Source organism: Gavialis gangeticus, unplaced genomic scaffold, assembly GCF_001723915.1.
Source record: "Gavialis gangeticus isolate Ggan-Ray unplaced genomic scaffold, GavGan_comp1, whole genome shotgun sequence".
In the NCBI taxonomy this organism is placed as follows: Eukaryota; Metazoa; Chordata; order Crocodylia; family Gavialidae; genus Gavialis; species Gavialis gangeticus.
The window spans coordinates 46417035-46432087 of record NW_017728994.1 but is presented as its reverse complement, the minus strand read 5'-3'; the positions used below and the strand labels follow the sequence as shown (position 1 = coordinate 46432087).

Below are 15053 nucleotides of genomic sequence, written 5' to 3'. Positions count from 1 at the left end.
GGGGGGGGGGGGCGGGGAGGAAGGGAGGGGAGGAGAGCTTGCCTGCTGCCTTTGATAAAAGACTGGGGAGCATTTACACATGTGCATCCTTGCTGGCTTGTAATGAGTTTGTCCTTGCTCGCGCACGGACATGAATACATGATGTATTAGAAGTTAGTAAAGTCTGACCTAGAGCCAAAGGATAGTTGATGTCCCTTCCATTAATCATATCAAATAGAGCCAATTGCTGTCTGGGTAGCAGTAGGGGAAAAACCCGTGTGTTTAGAGTAGTAAAGCAGTGCTTCCTATGTTCAGGAAGGAGCATGGCCCTGTGGGTAGAGTCGAGCGATTCTGTGCATTAGCTTATTCGGTGGCTAGGCAGATCCCTTTGGTTCGAGGGGTCAGTAAGAGCAAACAGCAAAGAATAGGAAGAAGAAGCATGGGCAGAGCCTGGAGAAGGGCTGGAATGATAAAGCCTTTGAGGTGAAGAAGTACGTGTTAAGGTTTGGAGATAGGAAGCCAGCCAGAGGATCTGGAGAGGAGACGGGTGGGCTGTAGCAGTGGGGAAACGAAGCCCAAGGAGGTTAAAAGAGTGAAGGCAGGGGAGGGGGTGGATAAGGGGTTCGGTAGTGGGCTTGGAGCGTGCCTCCCTGAGAGGGATCGCTGAAAGGAGATGGAAAATAGCGCGTCACAAAAGGACGTGGATTCTACAGAGAAACTAGCCAACCTTGCAGTCCATTTATCAGAGTGCTTTCAGTTCCCAAGCAGATGAAGCCATAATAAATATTGAGCAAAGAAAGTTAATCTGTATCTAGAGAATTTTAATAAATAAAAAGTTTAAAAAACCTCTCCCCAGACCTGTTGGCTCTTGCTAACTCTTGTTAGTACTAGAAATATGTTTTTGGCAATTCTTTGGGATGTTAGCTTATGTTCACAACCTGTAATAGCTGACTTGGTGCTATTTTTTTCTCCATATGTGGGAAAAAATCAAGAAAACAGCTGGTTCTAGGATATATCAGCACAGATAAAAGCTTTGGTTTGTCCCAAAACACAAGCAAAATGAAAGGGACTAATCCTAAACTTGGTATTTCCGCATGCTGAAGTGAAGTGTTAAAAATGAATTTTTGTGTTCCTCAAATGAAGGAATGCAGCAAAGTGAACCAGCAAGGAACAAAGCCGGATGATTTTCTTCCCTTTTGAAGTGTTTCTGTTCCATCCCAGTTTGCCTCCGTGGTTTGCGTGTCTCAACATTTCCTATTCTTAAGGGTGAATTAACTTACGCTGCAGTTGGTGGTGGGAGATGGAACAAGCATTTGAAAGATCAGAGGAATTGTTAAGGTTGTCTCAGAGACTGGAAAAAGTAGTTTGAAGGAGTGGCACAAAGCCCGGGAGGGAGATGGACGCAAGCACAGGCAGATCGCGTGGTTCAGGACTACTCCCAGGGCCTGTCCTAGCTGACTACCATTGTCTGATGCTCAGAAGTTTACCCAGCATAGTTGCTAGGGTGTATTTAATCAATTGTCCTCTGTACACTTGGGAATATAGGTGTTTCAGATCCCTGGAAAAATGGAGGTGCTGCCAGATAGCTGAAGCACAAAACGTGGGGCATATCTACACGTTCATTAATGCACGTTAGGTAATGCGCATTAAATCTAGTACCTCCATTGTGGGGTACGAGAAGAAGATGCATTAGTCTATTCTAATGCGCGTTAGCTGAAGAGCACGGTATTTTGTGACACTTTAATGTGCATTAAAATAGGCTAGTGCACATTAAAGCTCACATGTAGACGTGCCCGTGGACTGCAACATTGCACAGTGCCTGCAAAGGTGGAGATTGACTTGATTATGTAGGAGAGAAATGCCAAAACAGTCATGTGTGTGCATGCACACACACTTATCCCTGTGCATACAGGCACACGCAAATAAAATGCAACCCAAGTCCTCAGGCTTTCTGTCGCTCAAGCCCTGTTATGAGGAATGGGGAAGTAGCACTGCCTAATGCAGATGTCTGAGAGTTACAAAAATAACCAGATGTCCTGATTAGCAGAAGCAAATGTTCTCCCCTTAATCCACGTGAAATCGTATTCAAAGGCTCTCTGGATTGTGTAAATAAGGCACCGACAAAAATTGGAATATAAAGGGCCATCGGCCAACTAGCTTGTGAGGCTTGAAAGCTTGAATATTAAAAACAAATCTACCACTGTTGACTCTCTTGAATTCATAGAACAGAAGTGTTAAGCAGGGCTGCTTCCTGGGGAACGGGGAAAGGCTGTTCTCATTAGCCATATTTTCACTCGCTCTCTTCTGAGAAATTCCTAGTTAAGTGGAGCTAGCTTTTTTGAAATTCCCCTGCATGGAGAGTTTCCACCACCTGGCTTCCGGTTTGTTCTGATGCAAAAGCCACAACTTTGTACTGTTGGAAATATCTGTTTATTCATCATATCTTTGATTAATGTTTGTACCAGCTTTTAAAGACGTAAGTATTAAATTGAATTCGCTATTCCCCCGGTAACGTTAAGACTTCCCACCGCTTTACCTTAATCTTTGTAGTAAATTAATAACTGATGAATGAAAAGAATCAGCTTAGTATGAAAATTTGTCTTAATTTTCCAAAGTTCTGCTGCTACCTCGCAGTGTTTGGGGTAGACACACGTTCTGCTCTGACTTTATTGGCTTTGTTACAAAGCGAGGAAAACACAGAGAATCTCTTTCGCTGCGTGCAAGGGGTTGGGGCTGTATTAAATTCCAGGAGATCTCGTCATTTTGGAGGTGTGGCATATATTAAGGCAGTTTCAGGTTGAAATTTAATATATTTACATATACATGATCTCACGTGTGCATGCGCACACATACACTATCCCACCCTTAATTGTACACTTGCTTAAACCTCCAATTTTAAGAATTATTGGGAAACGTGGTTGCTTCTGTCTGGCCCTGTAGCCCTGGATCTGGCCCCACTGTGCTAGGCACTGCACAGACCCTTTAAAAATAAAATCCAGGAAGTTTCACTCATCTGATCTGGGTTCTTGTTTGTGCTGCGGGCCTGCGATCCAAGAACGTGCTGTCACCTCCTCCTGCGAGCTCATGGATCTAAGAAGCGTTCAGTGGGCACGTCTATACATGCACTTTAATGTGCATTAGCATAGTTTAATGCTTATTAAAGTGTCACTAAAAAAGTGCTCTTTAGTAAATGCACATTAAGATAAGCTAATGTGCATTTTCTTAGTACCTCACAATAGAGATACTAGATTTAATGCACATTAACTAAAGGACTGGGTGTGTACACGCACCCAGCAAGTAGAAATGCCACCCTCACCTGTTTGTGAATCCCCTGTATCATTGATTAGAAAAGGCATCAAATCCCTCTGCCTCCTTCTCTAACCTTTTTTCCCTTCATGTCCATGATCCAACACAAACCCTTTGCAGTTAGCCTGGGACTTGAAGGAGCTCAGAAATGGTCTCATCCTTCAGCCCGTGGTGAAGTCTCCCCTTGCGCCTCGATGCTGCGATTGATGGCCGTCTTTCCAAAACTCTCGTTGCAGCTAATGCTCAGAGCTGCAGGTGCCAAACAAGGTTGGAGCGGACGTCCGCCCCTCCGCCTTTCATTGTCGTGAGTCTCCCTGCGCGTTACAGCTGTCGCTTTTGTTTTATCTACCGAGCATGTTGAGTATTGCTTTCAAACCTGCCCTTTTCACACTTGTTTTTCTCCAACCAGCCCAGTCCACCTCAAAGGTGTTGGATAGTGCAATGACTACTCAAATAGCAGGAATCGGAAGGTATTGCCTCTCTCAGGGAGGAGGAAAGAGGTTGCCTTGAAATGGTTAAAATGGACTCAGAGCCCATAACTTTTAACTAAAATATTGCTTTCATGCTGACACGGGCTATGCCAGGTTTCATCCTAGCACTGTTTGAAATGGCTGAGATATTTATAAAGTGACAGACTGCATTTATAAAATCAGGATGCCGGCAGTCCCATAACGATAACAGTGCTCTTGGACTCATCTATCACTTACAAAGGTTATTGGAAAGGGAATGTTGGGCCTTCGCTGTACTCCAGCGCTAGACTGGCATTTATTCTCTTCCCCCTCCCCCTTTAAACCATGTTCTGGCTGAGAGAGGCACAGAATAATTCAGGGTGCTTTTTCCATCCTTTCCACTCTCCTCTGCCGTTGCCCACAGCCTGACCCAGACGGGGGGAAATTCTGCTTTCTGGCATCTTGGGACCACCGAAAGCTGGATGGGACAAATAAAACTTCTCGTCTCTTGGCAGGCCGCTGCATGCTGCCTGGCACACTTAACCTGCGGCTGGATGGGTAAACGGGCCTTCTGCTTCATGATATCAGTCTGCAGACAGATTGCTGAGACACTTAAACTGCTGCCTCTTGGCTCCTCCGGTCTTCCCCGCACTGCACCGGGGGTGACATACCGTTCAATGGAGGGCACACCTCTTTGGTCACCTCTGCAAGGAGTCAGAAACTCTGACCTCCTGCTTCGATGTGTGGGAGGAATGGCTGGTCCCTTAGTGTGCCTGCAGGTTCGAAGCAAGGCCGGATCAGCAGCGTGCTTCAGGAGATGTTGCTGCTAACGTCAGAAATGCATTATCAGTGGAAAGGCGCTACGCAAATACCTGGGTAGTGACATCTGAAATCGAGGTTGTGCTTGGGCTCATCTCAGCTGGGACACCACTCCCATTCCTCTGTAGCTTGTGGGGCTGAGATGCCTGGAGGGGACTTCCTTCCTTCCACACTGATAAGTAAAAACTCATGCTGCTCTACCTTATATTGCCTAGAATGAGCCTTAATTGGTTGGAAATGACCTGGATATGGGGGAGCTCGATTAAAGTCCAGGCTGCACATGACGACAAATTTATAATATTTTTTCCAAGGCAGGCAAGTACTGCCTGTATTGGATGCAGGTGTTAAAGCAGTAGTTGGTTTGAAAGGCCAGTGCGGCACAAGTTCTGGCCTTTGGGAGACTGACAAGTGTTTTGCCTGCATAAACAAAATATTTTTTCCCCCTGAGGTCCACGCACACCTAGTTTCCCTTAAGCTCATCATCTCTGTCAGGTTAATCAATAGGCACCGTATGGCAGAGGGTCAGTAATCAGTGTCATCGTGCCTTTAAATCGTGTTGAAAATTTGCTTAAAGCCTGGGCCAATTAACATCGAGATGATGAATGGATGGGTAGATGGGAAGAGCCTGGCGCTCAGGGGCTTTGTGAGAAGGAGATGCTCAGCTGTTGAGCAGCAGACACCAGCGAATAAAATCAGCCATTCATGTGAGCTCAGTCCACCCACTCTTAATGATAATGTCAATCTAGCAAAATATATACACATTGGAGTTGTCATGAGTTCATAAATCAAAGGAGTTTGTCAAAGGCATTCAGATTAACGAGGCAGCAGCAATAACAAGTCAAATTTGCATAGAGAATTGCCCGAATCTCAGTAAATTATGATCCTGTTTTTCATTTGATTATTTGCTAATGTCTCAAGAGGGAGAATGATTATATTAGCATGCAAAATCTACTCCAGAAGTAGAAATCGGAGGTATAGCAGACCAGCACACGATGACAATTAATCAGTTTCTGCATACTAGCATAAATGCACAAGGCCCAGAAATGAACTCTTCTTTTTTATTATTATTTCTCCTTGCTACTGATCCAAATGGTTCAGCTTGACAGAGACTTTATATTGCTTTAACAGTGTTCTGAATTGTGCCTGCAGGCAAGACATAGTTATGCAGCTATAACCAACCTATCCATCTGCCAACCAGATTGGAATTCTCCTATCCAAGGCTTCCATTAACCCCTACTGACAGCTCCAAACAGGATTAAGAATTTGAAAGCATAAAAAATAGTCGTGCTCCTTGCATAGACGCACGGTGCTCCCCCACCTCCCCACATTTGAAAAAGGGCTGAGTCTGTCCTGGTTTAAAATTGGTGTTGGGCAACACGGCACCAGAGACGACCTCCGCTGTTGGGACTTCCACCAGCTCTGTCCGGTGGGTAGCCCCTGGCTTATCCATGCACCCACATTTGCTTGGGTAGGCTCTATACAGAGCATACTGCTTGCCATCACGTGTCCGAGACTTTCCCGGCGGGTCTCGGTGTGTGGTGTAACAGTGTATTCCATGTGGCAGGGGCTGGATGTTAGTAAAAAAATAAAAATAAAAAATGGTGGTGGTCACTGAGATACAATGTGCCATGGATGCCATGGAATGACATCCTGGTAGCTACAGGCTGAATCCAGATGAAGTTGAAAAGGAGCCCCCCCATAGCAGACAGCTCTCATTTTAGGGTAGATGAACTACAGAAGGAAAAACCGCTTTGCGTCGGCCTCTGACGGTAAGGTGAAGGAGGATGCCTAAAGGCTCAAGTGGGTTCAGGAGTCGGGTGTCTGCCTTCCGTTCCACTGACATTGTGCGACCTTGTGTAAATCCAGTAGCCTCTCTGCATCCTACCTATGAACGTGGCAGTCTGAATATCTCAGGAGCACCCTGAGCTTCCTCTGTGAGCTTTAGAGGAAAGTGTGCAATTCTTTGCTGTGCCTGTAGAAGATAAGAAGAACAGACCATCTCTTGCTCTGGTTTTAGTTTCCCAAGAAGCAGCGATGAAATCCCAGAATTTGCCCCAGCTGCAAGAGAGGTGGTGCACGGGTTTGGCCTGCAGTCTCTCCTCGCCCCTCCACCCTAATAGATGTCTAGTGCCTGCATCAGCCGCAGTAGCTGTGAGCCATCAGTATTTCTATTTAGTTGGTTTAATAAAAGATATCACATCTACCCAAAGAACTTTGCCTGCCAGTATTTCTAATATGCCCCGGCTTAATATCCAGCCACCAAACGCTCCGTTCTAGAGCTGTGCCGCAAAACGTATTTTGATAGCCGCTAGAGGGTGCCCAGAGCAGTCCCCCTTTTGTCTTCCTTCCTCCCTGGCTCCAGGCATCTCTCATGTCATGCTGAAGCAAAGCTCAGACTGATGCTCCAAAAGATTTGGGTGGGGGGGGTTGCATTGAATTGCTCAGCAAAAGGAAATGCAGGTAGCTGTCCTTTTCCTGACCTCTGGTACAGCAAGTCTACCTTTGACACCAAAGGCTGAATGACTCTGATACAGATACGGTTACTTCTGAAGTATTCGGAGGCTTATAGTGCACCTGGATTGATGCTTTCCCTGTCCCTGAGAAATGAGGGGGAGTTCTTAACATCTGTGCTTTGTTTCTTGAGCGTGATCACGCTTTCCAGTCATTCCGTCTTCACCAAGCGGAACTTCCTCGCCAGCAAAAGTGCACGAACAGCGCTCCTCTTTAATAGTCTGCTATTGGAGCTGCTGCGTTGGTGCCGTGGGATGGTGGGGCGCCAAGCTGTGAGCCACCATATGCACTTGGCAGTCTTTGTCTGGTCTTTGTTCAGCCAACCTCTTAGCCTTGCCACCTATAAACATAATGAATGCAAAAGGGTCCTCTGCTTGCCTTTAACATGAGATGTTCAGCTTCACGAAATGGGGAAAACTTGCTGCGTGGAGATGAGAAGGAATTTCAAAATACGGGCAGATGATGCACTTTCACCACCGTGTTTCTTGGCTTTTGATGCTTTAAGTCATGGGAGACACTGGATGGTGGTTGGAGAGGCAAAAAAGTGGCGAGATTTTTCTTTAAAGAATGGGTGTGTGGGGGGGTGATTTTTGAAGTTTGCCATGAGGAGGAAATTGACATTAAAAAATTCATGTTAAAATAGTTTAAGAAAGACCTTCCTAGAAATGCCTCACCATTATTGCAGATTCGTTTCTCTTTAATCTCCCCCACCTTCCCCCCCAGTATTCCTGCATTAATGGCTTGCTAAACTGTACTGACAGGTGCAGAAAAGCAGCCTGCACGCCTCTGCTTCCTTTTTTTCTTTTTTTGCACACATAGGGTTTTCACCTGGGTTTTCACCGCTTTGTCTGAGCCAGATTTCATATGACTTTACTCCTAGCTGAAGCCTTGCATGAAAACTTTCAAAGCCTCACCTCTTCTAGCAATTTATCAGGCCTGTTTATGATTGATTTCCGTTACAAAACCCTGGCTTCAGCATCCCAGATGTCATAGTGCCTTGTGCGTTCTTTATCTTGTAAACTCGCTAGTTGGCTTGCAAACCTTGATTTACCTGGAATCCCTGGGAATGATTTATGCCATCCCGAGAGGTTTTTTTGGTTGTATTTTTTTTCCTTTGTCTTCCCTTTCTCAGAAGACTGCGTGTGCACTTGCCTTGCCTCCTTGGTGATCTTTTCTTCCCCTTCGACAAAGCCACCAACTTTTGAGCTGCTTGGATCCAAATTGCATCTGCAGTGGGTATCTGCTCCTCTGCGGGCTTCCCCGCTGTTCACACTGCTGTCTGCTTGTAGGGTACCAGCTCCTCCTTTCCCTGCAGATGCAGCCCTGAAGTTCATCACTGAGGTGTGAGCTTTTTGAAGCATCTAGTGTGCCAGGAGTACATGAGGAGAGGAGTTCTGGGAGTCGGGGCTGAGTGCGGGTGCAGCCTCTATCATCGAATCCTTTACTTATCCCATCTGCGTCACCTCTACCCCCTTGCACAACACCCCCAAACAAATATTTAAGCAGGGCAGAATATCCCGAGCCTGTCCACACTATGGAAACAGAGCGAGTGGATGGATCCCTGTGTTCTAGCATTGCTTGTATGGCCAACGTGGGGAATACTCCTCCCACCCTGGTCATTGTTAACTGAACGTGTGCTGGAGGCAGGTCATGTCCTTTGAAAAGCTGTCGAGCACCACTCTACGGCAAGTATTTGTGGTTTCAGGGTGAGCAGGGCAGAAGTCTCTTGGTGGGTTTTCTGAACCCCAGCCAGGAGCATTCTCTAGAGACACTATAGCCCCTCCTTTTCTTTCCTTTCCATCTCATCTTCCTTACTGGTGGCAGTGGTGTTTAACACTATAGGATCGCAATCATTTGCTTCTGGAGAGAGGGGGAGATGCATCAGTGATGGGTCTAGCACTCTCACGAAATTTCTGATGACCCAATTCACACGAAAGTAGAGCTTTGGCTGGCCACTGGACTCCACATGATCCGTTAACGTTCAGCATACTGTTGAGTGTTGTAATATAAGTCGGGATTGCATTTTATTAGCAATCTTTTGTTTCTTTTAAAGAAAAAAAGGATCTGTTGAACACCTGCTATTGCAGGGAATTCAGAAACAGATGTTGCTGTACCACATCAGGTCATCAGTTCACCACCTCTGGCATCCCACTGCCAACAGTGGCCTGGTACGGATTACCTCGGAAAAAAGCCAGAGCAACCAGACTTCTCCACTCAGTCGGCCAAATGGTGCAATGTTACATCAAGCAGGAAAAATGTGCTCAGCCACAACAAGCCATTTGGTTTACAAGTACAAGTTAGCCTCAGGTGCATGCATGCATAGAATAACCCAGCTTGAGTAGCTGCAAATACTCCGTTCCCTTTCCTCCCGCAGAATCATACTGGGGATAAGAACTGAATTAAAGCTTACTTTCTTTCACAGAATTCCTCTGAGAGAGAAGACTGTAGTAATGACGAGCCCCCTAGGAAGATCATTCCAGAGAAGAATTCACTTAGACAGGTATGCTCTTTAAAAATACAGTAAAACTTTCTAGCTACTTGGATCTTAAGACACTTTGGGAAGCTGCAGCTTGATTTTTAACTGGCAAACATGTCATGCTCAGACATCTGAAAGTCCTTTCTTTACCTTCCTTGGCAGCATGAGCATGCACAAAACATTGTACCTGGGAAAATCAAACACACAAGTTGGGCTTTCATAAATATGAAGAGTGATGACACTATCGGAGGAAACCAGCCTGCTCTGTGGAGCACTATCAACTGTGACTTGGTAGCTGAACTTTCTTTACTTGCTATTCATCAAGAACGCTCCAGCCTTGTCTTGTAGTAATCCTCCTTTCTCCTTTACAGTACGCTTTGCCTTCCCATGAGACTTTGCTTCCAAGAATCTCAAGCAGTTAAGCTTCATACCACCTGAGAAAAGTAGATTTTTTTGGAGACACTGTCTGGGCTGATCACCTAAAAATAGCTGTTTTAATTTCCCTCTAAAATACGTTCCTGTGAATGAAAACCTGGACAGCAGCAGGGAAAACATTTCATACAATCCCTTTTATATATAAAAGCTAATTCCTTTCTGTGTTAACTTAAGCTCTTTGAAGTAGGAAGTATATCTTCCTCTGTGCATTACTGAACACTGTGGTGTTCAAGAAATAAATGCCACAGTGCCTTTTTAAAGAGAGGGAATCCTGAACTCTCTCTTCTTTCCTCATTCCAAAAAAAAGGATGATTTACCTGTTGCAGTCAAAAGAGCCATTTTAGGGATTCCCCCATCTTGGCTTAGCAAGAAAAAGAGGCCTTTTAAACTAGCCTCCCTGTGCATGAGGTTAATTTTACAGTGTATATTAAGCACTTTGATGTTATGGTAGTGGGTGCGGTGTAAATACCTTGGTCTGGATAAGGGACCAACCCTTCTAGTCATAGGTGTTTTAAAGAAAATTATTTCATTAAAAAATTCCTCTTTTCCCAGGCCTCAGCAGAAGGGTCTATTCATCCCGTATCAAATGTACAGCCACCAGAAGTTGGGGTTGTGACTAGGAGAGCAGCCAGCCACAGAATCCGGGGCCCTTGGGCTCTGGTGGACCTGGCAGCTGGTGGCAAGAGGGTGAGCGAGTGCTAATACAGTCCCGGTCATCCCCCAGCTGCTTTGCCTGTTGGCAGTACTGCAACCCTACCTCCTCTGCCGCTGTCTCCATGCAGGAGCTGCCACGTACCCCAGTTAAAGCTGCCACTGCAGAACATAGCAGTGGCTGTGGCCGTGGCAGCTCTGGGTCTGGCATGGGGCATGCAGCCAGAGCTGTGCAGTGTGCCCCATGCCAGAGCTGCTACCACCGCACACCCCGGGCACTGGATCCCTGCAAGGAACCCTGCAGCCTGGATCTGGCCTTGGGCCCAAGGTGAGCTTGACACCCCTGCTGTAGATCATGATGCAGCTTCATCCTGTCTTCCATGGTGTGAGGATGCACTATCCTGCCCAGAAGGGACATGAGACTAGCATGTTGCTTTTGTTCATCTGCTTACCCCTTTTTGTTGTTAGCTAGTTCCCTAACCTCCTGCCCTTATCATGGTGTTGCCCCGTTTTTCTTCTGTGCAGGAGGTTGCATGGGTGCCAACACCCTTCTTGCAGCTTCGGGGTCAGAGTTAGACTTGCCTGTGGTGGACAAAGCTGTATGGGTTCCACCAGAGAATTTCCTAGTTGAGTTCTGCAATCTCAGTTGTAAACAGCCTTTTCCAGGCTGTCTTGCTAGTCTGACACAGCATCCAGGAATAAGAGGAGCAAAGATTTGCCATCTCCTATTAGGGACTTCCACATCTCCTACAACCTGCTGGATGCTTAGTCACAAGCTGTAAGACTGCAATCAGACACATGCATACTTGTAACAAGGATTTAATTCCCTGCTTGTACTGAGAAGCTGAGAAACCAAAGATAATGAGCATCACGGCAGAACATGGAATGTGTGTGGGCCGATGGAACAGAGATGGTTTCCCAAAAGTCTTTGCTTGTACAAAGAAGTCAGCAAGACCTCACCTTAGACCAGTCCACTTGAAAGCAAGGCTAGATAGCCCACTTCTCCAAGGAGCACAGAATTGGCTGTCTACTTCATTAGATAAATGGGTCCTGAATTTTGAAAGAAGTGATCGGATACGTCCAGTACAGGTTGATGGTCTGGAGCCCTCCGTAAGAGAAAGGCAGGAGTTGCGGTCCATTCTTTTTGTTCCCAACAGGATCAGGAGGGTAAAGGACCTAAGGCTCTTGGGGAAGGGGAGTTGGGAAATGGGGACAGTGCATTGTATTCTAGAAGGCTGTCTCCAAAGAGGACTTAGCCTCGTTAACTCAAGGTAGTGTCTGCATATCTCAGTATGGAGAGCCAACTGTGTGCTCCTCGCAGCAGCCAAAGCCAGTCACAGCATTGAGTTTCCACAGGCTTAGATGCCACAAAGCCAGCGGTGCAGGCAGCAGAAGTCTGGCAAAAAGGAAGCCTTCTAGGAAGATGCTGGATGAATCAGTAAAGCAGCATCTCTAGCTAATCCTCCTGGGATCTGTAAGAACAGGCATGAGACCTGATTCTAGTTTGAGATGCTCTTCTGAAGAAGCATGATGGCAGGTGCTACCATTTCTTTTCAATGCTAATCATTTGACTAGTCTCAGGAACTTCAGGCAGGAACCCAGAGCTCTGCCTTGTATTACTGCTGCCAGTGCATATGATCTAAGTGGGGCTGGTCCTCCTTTGAAAGCAGGGGGTTGGACTAAGATGACCTCCTAAGGTCCCTTCAACCCTCATTTTCTATCATTTAAAACCCCCGGCTCTCTTCAATCATAGCCTAGTACCTTGGGCATTGAGAAGATGGCTCTGTAGCAGAGTCAGGTCCTTCTTCTGTAAGTCACAGGGAATTGTTACTGTCCTCTTGACCGAAGCTCTTGTGCCTATGAGAAGATTGATCCACCACAGTGACTCAACCAGGGTGCTGGGGGGTGCCATGAGGTGTGAGGGGATAAGTGCAGGCTCCCTGCCTAGCTTCTGCCATACCCCCACTACCCAGCCCCTCTGAAAGGAGGTAAGCACTGTCATAAATAAATGAGTCGTTGCATCAGAGTGCTGCTCAATTCACAAGTGTTATGGAGTCAAACAAGGGGTGCTTGGTGTTTAAAAAGGCTGAGAACCACTGATCTAACATCTGATGTGTATAGGATTCATGCATAGGGTGGTTTAGTCAAGGATGCTCCTGCCTTGAGCGGGGAGCTGGGCTTGTCTGTTCCAGCCCGTCTTTCCAATGAACATTTCAGGACTGTAAATATACTTGCTGTCTTAAGCCATTAGTGAAGGCACAAAACTGTCCGAGGCTTTCAGTCTAGGTGCAGCCCAAGGCATGCATAGGTGCAGTTTTATGCTGTTCTCCCCCCCAACATTAAGGCATGGGGAATCGAATGCAGCAATGGCTTGCGTTTCGGAAGGATTGTATGCTTAGGGACCTACTTAATTCACAGTTCAGCGAATTTTGCGGAAATAGCGAAATCCGGGATTTTCTGCGAAATCAACAACAACAAAAACCTCAATAAAAATAAAATGCTGGCTCCCCGGTGGGGGAAGGTGCTGGTTGGCAGGGCGGCATGAAGAGCAGCAAACAAGATGGCAGCTGCCCCCTCATCCCTCCCCCCCCCCGGGGGCCTCTGCACCAGTCAGTGCCGAGGAGCAGGTCCTCCCCACCGATCAAAGTAACACAAAATAACGGCAGAATTAGAGCTTTACGCCACGATCAACCCGCAAAAATTGGTACATCCCCTGTGATTTAGGTAGATGTATGCTTCTTGCATAAATAGGTAGATTTATGCTTCATCTTTCCATCGCACTGTTGTAAAATGCTGGAGTTTGGGTCCGCACGCGTGGCACAGAGAAGTAGCTCCTTGCTGGGAGGATGTTATGTCTGCAGAGGGGGTGCTCGTAATGTTGCCGTTCTTCCCCTCCTCAGCGACACTGCTCCTTTCAGATTGCAGGCTTGGAGCTCTGGACCTCGCGAGATGGACCTGCGCAATCAGTCCTCGGCATTCAGTCCTCTGGGCCGAAAGGGACTTGATAAAAGAGGTGCACCTCTAGAGATGTGAATCAAGGTAGGGCAGGTGCCCAGCAAACCTGGACAGGAGTGGGCCATCTCAAGGGTCTGTCGTGGTGGTAGACATGGAGATCGGCACAAAAGATGGAAACAGAAGGAGATGAGAAACGTGGCATAGTTGGCTGGGCTGTTACGCAGGGCATTGAAGCAAGGATGAGAAGGTTTTACTCTTGAGAGCTGTCTGCTATGGTAAAATAAAACGGTGAGGTGTAAACTGACAGCCTTGGTATAAAAACAGCCCTTGGAAAAAACAATGACAAGTGGCAAAAGTTTTTGGCAACTTTATTTAAGCTAACAAACGAATTTTCACACTGCAAAGTTATAAATTAATTTTAATAGGCTGATCCAGATGGTCCATTTGGAAAATGGATAGCTTGATCTGTTGAAAATTAAACTAAATTTATCTCTCTCATACTTCAAACTGAAGTAAGCGTGAGAAGAGTGCCCATTAAGTCCAGCACATACAGATGGACCGGCAGGTCACACATGGGACTAATCTGATTCATTTTAAAAATAAATGCATGAGTTATTGAATCAGGTTGCTGTCTCCAGCCCTGTGTGTGTGCGTGTGTGCACAGCCCTTTCAAAGGGACTCACAAATGCTTCAGTGCCTTTTTAACCTGTGTGTTTCCATTTGAATTCAACTTCCTTGCCAAAAAACGTAATTAGTTTTCAGTGCCTATCATTTAGCGCTAGACCCAAATGCTAGATTGATTAGGTCAGGCATTTGTTATTTTAAGGGCTACGTCGCCATCCTTCATTTATGAAGAACATGAGCTCAGTAGTCTTGGGGAGTGAGCTGGCCTTTAGAAACTGGGAAGGGGAAGCTCTCTGGGGGCCCCTCAAGCCTTTTAGCTCCTGGGTGTTTTAAACAGAGCCATGAATGCAGATTTGTAAATTTATTGCGGTGCCATCTGTTTTTTTTGCAAGAACCGTATTATTGTTGGCTTGTATCTGTCTATTGTGGTGGTCAGTCCCCGGGAGCTTGCCCCCATCGTCCGAAGGAGAGTGATGAATAGCGGGGGTCAACACGAGTAGGTCACAGGGCAGCTGTCCGGGGCTGCCCTGAACTTGATTACCCCACCGGTTTTTAAAGGCGGTAGGCACAATGCAGCTTGTTTAAAAATCTCCCCTCCATCTCTTGAATGGAGTAATAATGAAGTGCCTTTTGCTGTCAGGGCTCTTTCTGTGGGCGGGCTGTGTGGGGGAAGGCAGTGTCAAAGGTGCCTTGTGGGGAAATGCTGATGGCAGCAGGATTGCTGTAATGCATGTTGTGCCGCAAACCAGACTTCGGCCTCCGCCGTCTTTCTGCAGCGCTTCCAGGTAGAAGGCAGGGGAAAAATCCTTGGCATGGACACCCCCCCCCCCCCCCCCCCCCCCCCCCCC

At 46.6% G+C, this 15053-nt stretch overlaps 1 protein-coding gene across 7 annotated transcripts in view; it reads left to right on the top strand.

Moving 5' to 3' along the window:
- Positions 1–15053, top strand: part of BTRC (beta-transducin repeat containing E3 ubiquitin protein ligase) — a 147776-nt gene that overhangs the window by 27990 nt on the left and 104733 nt on the right. For 4 of the 7 annotated variants that reach the window (XM_019502710.1, XM_019502709.1, XM_019502708.1 and 1 more), the window contains 2 exons: positions 9487–9564; positions 10528–10662. The exons of 2 other annotated variants lie outside the window; for them this stretch is intronic. In XM_019502710.1, the coding sequence (XP_019358255.1) occupies positions 9487–9564; positions 10528–10662 (213 nt within the window). The remainder of the gene's footprint in view (positions 1–9486; positions 9565–10527; positions 10663–15053) is intronic. One more of the 7 variants, XM_019502712.1, reaches the window with a different exon arrangement.